Genomic DNA, 11,044 nt, shown 5'->3' on the forward strand with positions numbered 1-11,044 from the left:
CTTTCCTTGTCATGCATATCCTGACACAACTGTCTCTTCCTGGCATTACTACGTTTTAGTGAGAAAGTCCTTACCAAGACTGTCACAGATTTCCATGTACTGCAGCCATACTAATAACACACCAAGTGTGCCCTCTTTTCAGAGAAAAGAGCACTTTTCAGAGACAGGGATCCAGTGATGTAAACAAACCAACAGCTGACTGAAGTGGTTATGATGCCAAAATTAACAGCTAAAGGGTTTTTATGTCATGAGTTCAGGCAGCCACAATACCCTGGGATGGTCATCCAGTCCTCCTTGGGGCAAAAGATTCAATGGCATCAATTGCAGAACCGCATCTTAATTCAAATACAAAGTAACAGAAGTCTGCAAAAATAGTATATATCATGTACTACCACATCTACTACCAAAAAAAAAAAATCAAAACACCAAGGTAGCTCACTTAGCCTTAAATACCGTGTGCAAAGAACATTTGATCAATACTACCTATAAATACACTATCTGTATTTGTAGAAAGAAGCACAGTGCTTCATATATAAAAATAGCCCAACTTGCGGGTGTGACCTAGGCTACAATTACCTGAAAATAAGACTGCAAGAGCAGTTAAAAAAATAGAAGTAGGCAAACATCTGCCTAGGCAGTGTTTCCATTTAGAAAAATAGATTTTTATAAAGCTTCATAGATTTTGAATATGTTTGTTTTGTGCTCTGGTGCCTAGAACAGCGAATAAAGCACACCGGTATCTCTATATACATGACGGAGAGGAGGAGTGTATTAGTAACTTCAAGTTATCATAAAGCTTCCCAGAAGTTACACCTGGTCATTCATAATTCATTTCAGACTGCTCACCTAGGACACAGTATAGTGGGTAATAAGGCACATGCTCAGCCTCCAGAGCGCCAGCAATTCAGCAACACATTTTGGGTCTTAATACATCAAATACTTGAGCAGGTGACCAACAAAGCCAGGACCTGAAATAATTTGCTGACCCCCCAGGACACATCAGGTTCCTGTACACCAGGTACCTGCACCAGGAGCTAAGGACACTTGCAGAGCTGGCTGCATTACAACTCGCCAGGTTATTCCAGTTGACTGGGACATAACCAGGCAAGAAGTGGAAATCATCTGGCTGATATTTATATTTAGAGGACACCAGAAACCATAGCGTAAGACTGCCACTGTACCATGAATCAGTGCTAAGTAATTCTGAAGTACCCTGAAATATTTCACCTCCTCTTCCCCGCAATAAGATAACGATTTGCTATAGCACAGCATTAGAAAATCCCATCAGGTTATTTGGTCAACACACTGCCATGATCAGACAACTGGTTAGGCAGTCATCCAAAAATCCCACCAAGCTCCTACTGGAAAGCAGGAGGGTGCAGCAGTCAGCTTTACAGCACTGAGATTTGGACTGGTTTAAGGTTTGTTCCAAAAAACAATACAGAATTTCTTAGTTTTGTTGTTGGTCCTTGAGGTAAAGCAAATTCTAAGAAAATAATACTTGAAGACGGAAAAAAACTCAACAAGAACCCACAAACAAACAAGCCTCAAGAGTATTTCCTTAAACAAAGGTTTTCCTTGGGATGATTCAAACATCATTCCTTTAACAAAATACTAATCCCTCCTCCAAAGCAATATTTAGTGCAGCCAATTATCCTAAAAAGAAGGCCTTTGTGAAAATAAAGTGCTATTTGTTTCCTTTTATCTGTATTTCAATCCTTCAGGATAACCTTCACTTGAACACAGAAACATGCGACTAGATTCTTCATACTGTTATTGGATAGGTTTCGCTTTTCCCCTCCATTTTACATTAACAGCATTGCATTTCTATTCAGCACAATGTAGCCAATTACAGAGGAATTCTGAAGTATGTCATTGAGCATTGCAAACCATGATCCACACCCATGCTCTAGTGCCCATGGCATTTTAAGAGCATCTTGGTACATTGTGGGGGTGTAGTTTGCATTTACAGGATTTTTAAATCCCAAATGGATTTCGTATCATAAAAAGCAAATCTCAGAAAAAGGTCAATTTTGCTACTAAGACAAGTTAACATGGATTTCCAGAAATGTCAGTTTGAGCCTGTTGAGGTTAGGTTTGCAAACAGTCAACTGAACGTAACGCTTCTTGACCAGACATTTCCCTAGAAATTTCACAATTTTCCCATAACCAACCAATGAGATTAAAAAACGAGAATCACAATTCCATTAAGTCTTGGCCGCTGGTTTCCTGGTTTTCTCAGGTCAGGGACAAAACCCCAGAACCATATTTAAACGGGTCCCACCTTCCTCGGGCAGATGTGGGCTCTCGATGGACCAGCGGGCTGGGAGTGTGTGCTGCCCCGGCAGGGTCCGTGGGCGACACCGGCTCAACCAGCCACTGGCTCACTCTCCCGGTGGCTCCTGCTTGGCCTCAGCGACGTGCCGGCATGGAGTGGGTGCTGGTCGCAAGTACCGGGGGCTACTGTACATCCTGATCACGTGCGGGGCCTGGATCCATGTGTTGATCAGCTGGAAGGCAACAAGGTCCAGCGTGGGCCCGTCAAAGGCAGCCAGCAAGTTCACGGGGGTGGCTTCCTTGAGGAAGCGGGGCAGTACCACGGCCTCGGGGAGGCTGGTGTTGCCCAGGAAGAAATGCATCAGCACCTGCTTGCGCAGGCAGTCCCTGAGGTACAGCACCAGGTCCTCCAGCCGCTCCACCAGGAACCGCTCATCCCAGGCCTCCAAGGGCCCCTGCAGTAGCAGAGAGAAGAGGGCCGTCTTCAGCACGTAGGAGGAGAGCACCCGGCCCCACTGGGAGCAGAAGGGCTCTTCCAGGCCCTGCCCGCGGAGGTCCCGCAGGCCCTTGAGGATCTGTAGGCACTTGAGGTGGCAGGAGGAGGCCGGGACCTGCTCCTTCAGCCAGCTCAGCAGCCGCTGCTCCTGCCGGGAGGCGTTGAGGCCCCAGAGGGCCTCCGGGGCCGGGGGGGTGTGCGGGCCCTCGGGCGGCAGGGCCGTGAGGTAAAGCGCGTCGCCGAGGGGGATGGCAGGGATGAGGCGCACGGCCATGGAGATGTGGCAGCAGACGTAGTCGGAGCAGGGCAGGATGTGCAGCGTGGGCGGACGCCCGGGACAGGCCGAGAGGCTGATGCGGCAGCGCTCCTGCAGCCGGTACCGCACGGCGCCCAGGCACCGCTGCAGGTGGCCCTGGAACCAGTGCAGCACCAGCCCCGAGGAGAGGTGGCTGCGGCCCTGCAGCTCCACACAGAAGCCCTCGGCGAAGGGCCGGTAGCGGCGCGGCCAGCCGGCCCTCGCCCGCAGGCCGCAGACGAAGGCGCCGCGCGGCCCCAGCCCCTCGGCACAGCGCGGCTGGGGCTCCAGGTGGGGCGGCAGCCGCAGGGGCACCAGGATGTCGAAGCAGTCGGGGCTGCGCACCTTGTGCTGCTCGTAGGCGCTGCCGATGCGGACGAAGTCCCCGCGCAGGCTGAGGGCCAGCGGGCCGGGCTGCAGCCCCTGCGCCTTGGCGGCGCGCACCAGCTCAGCCACGACGCGCCCGACGTGCGCCTTGCTGTGGCCCAGCACGTGGGGCGAGAGCCGCAGCTGCCGCCCGTAGAAGCTCTCCAGGGCGCTGCGCAGTGGCCCCGCCGCCCCCGCCGCCCGGACCCCGCCGGGCCTCGGACCGCCGCCCGCCGCGCCGCAGCAGCGGGCCAGTAGGCAGCCCAGCAGCAGCAGCGCCGAGCCCTTGAGGAGCGGGACGGAGCCCGCCTCCGCCGCGCCTTCCTCGGCCGCGCCGCCCCGCAGGGCCTGGTAGAGGCAGAGGAGCGCGGTGCAGAGGGCGGTCACCAGCGGCCAGAAGACCCGCAAGTTCAGGGCGTAGACGGGCACGGCGCGGCGGGGGCTCGGGCCGCGGGGGTGGCCGCCGCCCGGCCCCGCGGGCGGGAAGCGCCCGCCCCCGCCGCCGCCGCCCCCCTCCTCCGCCCCGGCCGCCCCCAGCGCGGGCCGCGCCGCTGCCCCCCGCCCCGCCGCTGCCGGCACGGCGGTCGCCACGCACCCCCCTGCCTGCCGCCGCCGCTCCGCCGCGAGCCTTCCTCTTCCGAGGGAAGCGGCGCCGCGTCAGCCGCCGAGTGAGCTCAGAGGAAATGCCACGGACGGCGGGCCCGGCCGCGGCGTGAGGGCCGGGGGCGTTGTCCGCCCGGGGGCCGGCCGGCCGGGCCGGGGCCGCCCGCGGGGCGGGGAGCGGCACCGCCCGCTCCTTCCCGCCGCGGCCGCCCTGAGAAAGCGCGGCCGAGCCTCGGGGCGCCTCAGGGCCGAACCGCGCCCGCGGAGCCCCGGCCCCCGCCTCGGGGGAGGCCGGGCCCTCCACAGCCCGGGCGGCTCCTTCCCGCAGGGCAGAGCCCCTCCGCCCGTTGCCCCGCGGCTCCCACAGCGGCCAGGCTGTACTGGGCCCGAAAGCAGAGCGTGAGCCGCTCTGTGGGCACCAAGCACGTACCCCCCTCACCACAACAGAACACTGCAGGGGTTTTTTTGGTGTAAAACTGAGTGTTTCTGTATCCCCACATCAGGGGGACGGCTGTATCGGTGGGGGTGCTGCTGCCTGGAAAGTGGTGCCATGTCACAAGCTCCACGGTGCACGTTTTCTGCTCAAATAAAAATGTTAAAAGTCTGTCCAGCTGCAGGGGAGTCTGTTCGTTCACACGTCTGCCTCAGGGTCTCAGTACCAAAGGGACAGCAAAGTCGTCACTGTTAATTCACCAGGGTGTGTATGGTCTGCTACCATACTAACAGCTGCTTGCAGTCGAATCATTCAAAAGCCTGGTTCTTCTTCCGTATGCCTAAATGATTCAGACACTGACAAACTAAAAGGGAAGAAATGACCCTGAGAGAAGTTGCTCATTTGTTGCACAGGGGCTTTTGGCCTCATCTGTTGTATAAGAGCCAGTATGATATCAGGCCCGCTGTTATTACATGTGACTGTCATGACACTTCTACCCCACCGCACCACCTTCAGCAGGAACCAAATGGAAGAATTGAGGATCCATCGGAAATACACACACAAGGCTACCTCGGGTGTCATCCCCAGCCTGCAAACAGCAGAGCCAAACATTCAGGTCAGAAGACAGGCACAAAAATACCAGTGCACATGCAAAGCCTCCAGGCACTGCTGGAGAGATGAGCAGTCACATTAAAACCCACAAAAATCACTGAGACTTGTCTGTCATTATGACTTCTTAACCCAAACCACTTCTTCAGGCAGATCTGAAGAGATCTTTAGGACCTGCATTTCCTCATATCTCATATGATGACTTCGTCACGGGTTGTACCATCCTCACTGTAGCTGAGCAGTATTTCTGGATGTGTCTGTGCCCCAGCTAGCTTTAGCTTGAAGAGTCTGCTATGATGGTAATGGTGATTAAACCTAAGAAACAAGCATATCAACCTTCTGCTGCTGCAAGTCTTCGGAGGTTCCAATTACCTGAAGATGTGAAGGCAGCATTCCAAATTTAGGGAAGAGGAAAATTGTACCATGTAGTATTGCATAGATCCGGTCATCAAGGTGGTCTGACATTTTTCCTGTTTGGGACAAGAATTTTTTATATAGCATTTGTCCTCCACTGTGTTTCTTGACCATACGGCTGAGTTGTGCATTGCTCTTGTTTTCTTTCTAGAATCTGCTTTCTGCACAGATACTTGAGATAATTTTTAAACATGTATTTTGCTGGAAGTATGTTAGCTCTGTCTCAGATGTTGATGGGGACAGGACCATCATCCTCGACTTCTGTTTGTTTAACAAATGTTTACTGAGTTTTGAAGCTGTTTGCTGAAGTTTAAGGAGCATCTGTGTAAGCATTCAGTTGTGGTTTAATTTCAGGTGATCAAGTTATTACTGCAACTTGCTGTATCTGCATAGTGTCATGGGTGGTCCCATACAAGAGAGTGAACCCAGCAAGCTGGAAATGCTGTAACAAGGAAGAGGTCAGAAAAGCAAGTGCAAGAGAAAGGCTGTACAAATGTTTGGTTATGTAATTTGTCTTTATATGAAACAAAACATGACTTCAAGTGCATAAAAATCATAATTCACAGAACGAAGCTTATGTCTTATAGCTAAGATGCTACACTCAAAGTCAAATTAGGTAACCAAGGTCAAGCAGCCTGAATTAATTCACAGGCAACCAAACCAGGGTGAGAGTCATGAGTACACTTGGTGTACTTGAGAGCTGCAGAGAGATGTCCTAACCACTCCAGCGCTGACCCTTGGAATTATAATCAGGAGTTTGTTTTTTTTTTTATTAAAGTAGATGTAAAGGTTAGAAACTGTAGGCAATTTTATAACATCTCAACCAGCAAAATATTCCATGCCCCATGACAAAAGCACGTTTTCTGACAGCTGTGGGACAGCTGAAACCACAACCTTGGTACTCAGAAATGTCATTCCACAACAGCCATATCTTTGAAAACAACCAGGAAGCGAAAAGCATCTTTCTTCCCCACTCCTTGTTTCATGTTTTCCTGTATTTCTTCACAAAGCCAGATAAGAGGGCAAAAACATTTAGCATGCTGCTTGTTGCCTGTGACCCACCACTTCAAAACTTTGTTCTGCACCCTGAAAACTCAAAAATGATTAAAAAGCACAGCTGTGCTGGTATGAAATGGATCCTCCAAGACGTTTTATTGAAAAATACCATTGAGCCCTATGAACCCATTGGCCCATACGTTGCATTTTTACTAGTCTGCTTTTTTTACAGGCTCAAGCCCAGCATGTTTCACATGTCTTCAGGTCTTGCTGCAGGCACACTGATTTTTCAAGACAGCCTGCGCTCTCTTTTCACGCAAGGCTGATTTGATTAGCTGCACGTCCACACTCAGGAGACAGACAGCTACATCTGTAGGAGCTGGCGCAAACCTTCATGCCTGTCAGGCAGCTGCTGCCCACGAGGTGACCTAGAGCTTAGCAGCATGGCAATTATCACTGTGGGACCTGCGTGCAGCCTCCCAGCCAGCTGTGGGCCCCACAGGCTGGAGAAAATGCAGGTGTTACCCCATCCAGTGGGACAAGCTCAGGGGCCAGCTGGCAGAAAGCGTGTGACCAGCCACACCAGACCCACCAGTGCAAACACCAGCTCAGCACATGCTTGTACACGCGACAGATGGTGGTGGTGCAGGCTCACTCCAGCTGCAGAGTAACAGGTTGTACGCTAATAACTGTGACCTTAAAAGCAGGACCAGAGTAAATCCGCAACATTGATTTTCATTACTGCTGTTTAAATTACCGGTTAGTCCTTTCTCACCTCCTCAGCCAGTGGCAAAATGAGAGCTGTATAGCCTGAGGCTGATAAAAGATAGTCAATGGCCTATTTTCCTTGGCTGCTTCATGACTCCCTGAGTACAGGCTGGGTCTCTGGGCAAAATGCTGAGTGTGTGAGAAGTGGGAGACTTCACAGAAGTGCTCAGCTTTACTATCTGGACCTTACTTGGAAAGAGCTGATTTAAGAGCCACTCTGTCTATCCGCTCACACAAGCTGAGGGCATTTGATGGCTGCTGTACCAGAATTGAAGTGGTCATAAACGCAAAACTGCTTTCAGTTACCGAATAGCAACAAGCATCATTCCTCATTACCCATCATTCCAATCCTACTGAAATTATGCTGCAAGGGCTGTATTTACTTTGCAATGAATACAGTTCATCCACATTATCATAGCCTATCTGTAGTTTGGGTTTTACAACCCATCACAGAGGAAAAGAAACAAAACAAACCATATTATCCTGTCTGGAGTACTTTGCTCCTCTTATCACTTCTAATAATAAGAGTATGTTGAACTTGAGAACAAGTCGCAGTTATGCAACTCCCCTCTCCTGCACGGTCTTCCACCATTTCCCGGGAGCTGGACCACATGCAATACTTTTACTTCTGTGGTGGCTCTCAGATTTGTTTTCCTCTTTCTGTGTCTCCCAAAGAACTGGCAGCTTATTTGTTTGGATTAAAATATCTATAAACGCCACTGCTGGCAAGTTACAATGCTGATGCTCCTCATTTTTCATTTAAGCAGAGGTCCTCTTGTTCCTGTATAAAAGTAAAAAAAAAAAAAAAAAAAAAGAAAAAAAAAAAAGAGGTTTTTAATAGCAGTTGTGTACTCCAGAAAAATAATAGGTTGTACACTAATAACTATGACCTCAAAATCAGGATCAGAGAGAATTCACAACATCAATTTTTACTACCATTGTTTAAGTAGATGGTATCTAAATACTTGCTTCAGAGTGTCCCATATCCAGGATATCCTGTTAACTAAATAAGGAATAATGTTATATTTATTCACATACTAGTCTGAGCCAAAAATAGATATCCCAGTATACACGGTCTACATGATATCTCTGGAGATTTGCAGAGGCAAAAGGAAGTGTTTGGTATACAGCATCCATGAAAGTTTCTTCACAGTTAGCAGTATTTCATACATCTGTGTAACTGATCTGTTAATGCTACAGTATGGCAGGCGCTGTCTGAGACATAGGAAGAGCAATCTGCATCAGCGAGCTCACCATCTGAGTAGGCAGAAGAACGTGGCAGGAAGACTGAAGGCACAGACGGGTGACGGCATTTGTCTGGTGCTTTCACGATGTACCTGAGACACAAGCCTTAGACTTCCTGCCAGCTATCTCAGGTCGGTGTCTGCCCCTGCGAACCAAAGCTGCCCCACAGAAATACGTAGGGATCCCTTCCTGCACCAGTGACGTACAGCGGCTCTTTTACCATGAGTGGGTTATACCTCCAACTTTTTATAATGCACTATTAAACAGCCTGTAGCAGAAAAGTACAATAATCGATTGCAAAAAAATACAGGTCTGAAAGATTGGTCATGTCACTTCATGCCACAATCATTACTCTTCTAAGTACGGGCTGTTAGCATATCTGCTGCCCCGGCCCACTGCGAGGTCCTGCAAGGAGGATGCCGTGATCAAAATAAACGTCCTTCACCTGCATTTCTCTGACTCCCAGGTTTTATGGGATACTATTCATTGCACACAAATCAACATGGTTGGGCAGACATGAATCCATTTTGCATTGTGGACTAATGAATCTCTGCCAGTCACCGCAGCAGGGTGACCAAGTCCCCATTTAGGGATGGGAAAACTGGAGAGGGTGTCTTGCTACCACAAACAGCTGAGGAGACTCAGCAACCCAGGACTGAGGAGAGCCAGACCTCCAGAGCACACGCATGGACATGGAGGAGTTTGGGGGTAAGGGTGTTACTGTACATTCCCTCTTAAAATATTTTCTATTTAAGAAGTGGGATGTTCTTGCCATCTCTACCAGTCTGTTTGCTCACTAGCTATCAGCAGGGTGTTGCACTTAATCAGAAAGCCTGCAAGCAGACCTGGCTGCTATAAACCACATACAGCACAATACAGGATTTCCTTGCTGTAGAAGGATGGCTTCCTGAGTAATTCCTACAACAATCTCTTGCCCAAGCCTGTCCTTATCACAGACAGAAATACCCTGGCTCTGTGCTCGTAAACAGCATGAGCATCAGCTGGCTCATCTCCAGTTTGTCCCATATTGTCTGAAAACCCTCAACGGCTTTTTTTTTTGCCTAGACACTTGTGTGAGCAGGGCATTTATACTTATGTTACACTGGCGTTCAGGAAGCCATGTCTATATGTTTCCAGCTAAGCAATGAAACGGGAACAGAAAACCCCAGCTGATCTGTATTAGTGTCAGCTGGCACCCTGAGTTCTGTCTGACAGGCCGAGAGCATGGGAGACTGCCGTCCCATGTCCTCCAGAAAACTGAAGTTGCTGGTATTGTGAAGAAAGCCAACTACAGCATCATGGAAAGGAAATACCTTTTAGCCAGGGGAGTGCAAGGATAAAACTTTCCATGCCAAAGGGGAATCAGCAGTGACTGTGAATGGAATACCCTTAGGTATTTCCATCGGAGATGTTTCTTACATTGAAAACGGAAACATGAAAACTCTCCAGGTCAAGGTCGTAAGTTTTGCACTTGCTCATCAAATACTTGTTCAGTATTTGATGTGATCCACGTATGAATGACAACAGTTATGCTGATGCGTAGCTTCCAGTGCTGTATCTAAAGGCTCCAGCCAACATGCCCTGCTAACTCTTGTAGCGCAGCGGATTTGGTTCACAAGCTGTGCTGGTCCTCCAGCACCCTGCTGGAGTGCGCTGCCAAAGATCAACCCTGAGGCCGTGCCTTACTTACCGCAGTTCAGGCTCTTATCCAAGCGCTCGGGTGGCAGGATGCAGCCTCGGTGTGTCACCCTCCCCACACAGGGCAGTCCCTGGGGCAGGAGCCTGCTCAGCCCTTCCCTTTCCCCACCACCCTCAGGACTCAACAGAGCTGGAGGGTCTGAGGACCCCCAAGACGGAGCCAGGTAACCCCCAGGTTTAAAAAGCATCAGGTAGAGCCAAACCTTGCACATGCTTTTGTTAAAGTAGTTTAACAAAAAGCAGTTTAATACCAATCTAATTAAACCTGGATGTGTGTGTGCATGCGTGTGTGTTCAAATATAAATTTAATCACTGACTGAAATGGTTTAGCTTATATTAATGGTTAAGTCACTTAAACATGTATTTGCACCATAACTTGCTAAACTAATAAAAACTGATCACATTGCTTAGCCCTAACTTGCTGATTAAAGCAGAGTAATTTAAATGAGGATTGTAACAGTCTCATTATACCAGTTTGGGGTTATTGTGCCATTTAATTGATTTTAAAATCAATTTAGCAAGATTGGACCATTTTAAATAGGTCTGGGCCTTTAATGCCTGTTTGCTAGCAAAGAGAGGACTTCAGAAAGAGAATTTAACACGGGTTTCAACTAGGTATTTGTTGCTCACATTATTCGGACGTGATTTTCCCTTTGCTTCCCAAGGAAACTATGCTGCTTGCCCAGCACTCCCCCTCCAAACACCTTTGCAATCAATTTGGTTGAAGTTGGGCATTGGGAAGGAGAGCAGAGGTCCAAAGCATTGACGTATGCAATCTTGTACAAGAAAGGTCTTCAGGCTGCAGCAGGATGTCAGCACTGCCTGACCAACTCTTGCCATTTGA

At 49.5% G+C, this 11,044-nt stretch overlaps 1 protein-coding gene across 1 annotated transcript; it reads right to left on the bottom strand.

Annotated features, from left to right (window-relative positions):
* Window positions 1-2,384: 2,384 nt before the first annotated feature.
* ITPRIPL2 (ITPRIP like 2) lies at window positions 2,385-5,544 on the bottom strand. Its single transcript, XM_086472850.1, has 3 exons — window positions 5,416-5,544; window positions 4,030-4,446; window positions 2,385-3,902 (listed from the first exon to the last, which is right to left on the bottom strand). The coding sequence occupies exons 1-3, from the start codon at window positions 5,542-5,544 to the stop codon at window positions 2,385-2,387; spliced, it is 2,064 nt and encodes a 687-aa protein (XP_086328976.1).
* Between the last annotated feature and the right edge of the window lie 5,500 nt (window positions 5,545-11,044).

This window comes from Leptosomus discolor, chromosome 14 (genome assembly GCF_034619465.1).
Source record: "Leptosomus discolor isolate bLepDis1 chromosome 14, bLepDis1.hap2, whole genome shotgun sequence".
In the NCBI taxonomy this organism is placed as follows: Eukaryota; Metazoa; Chordata; class Aves; order Leptosomiformes; family Leptosomidae; genus Leptosomus; species Leptosomus discolor.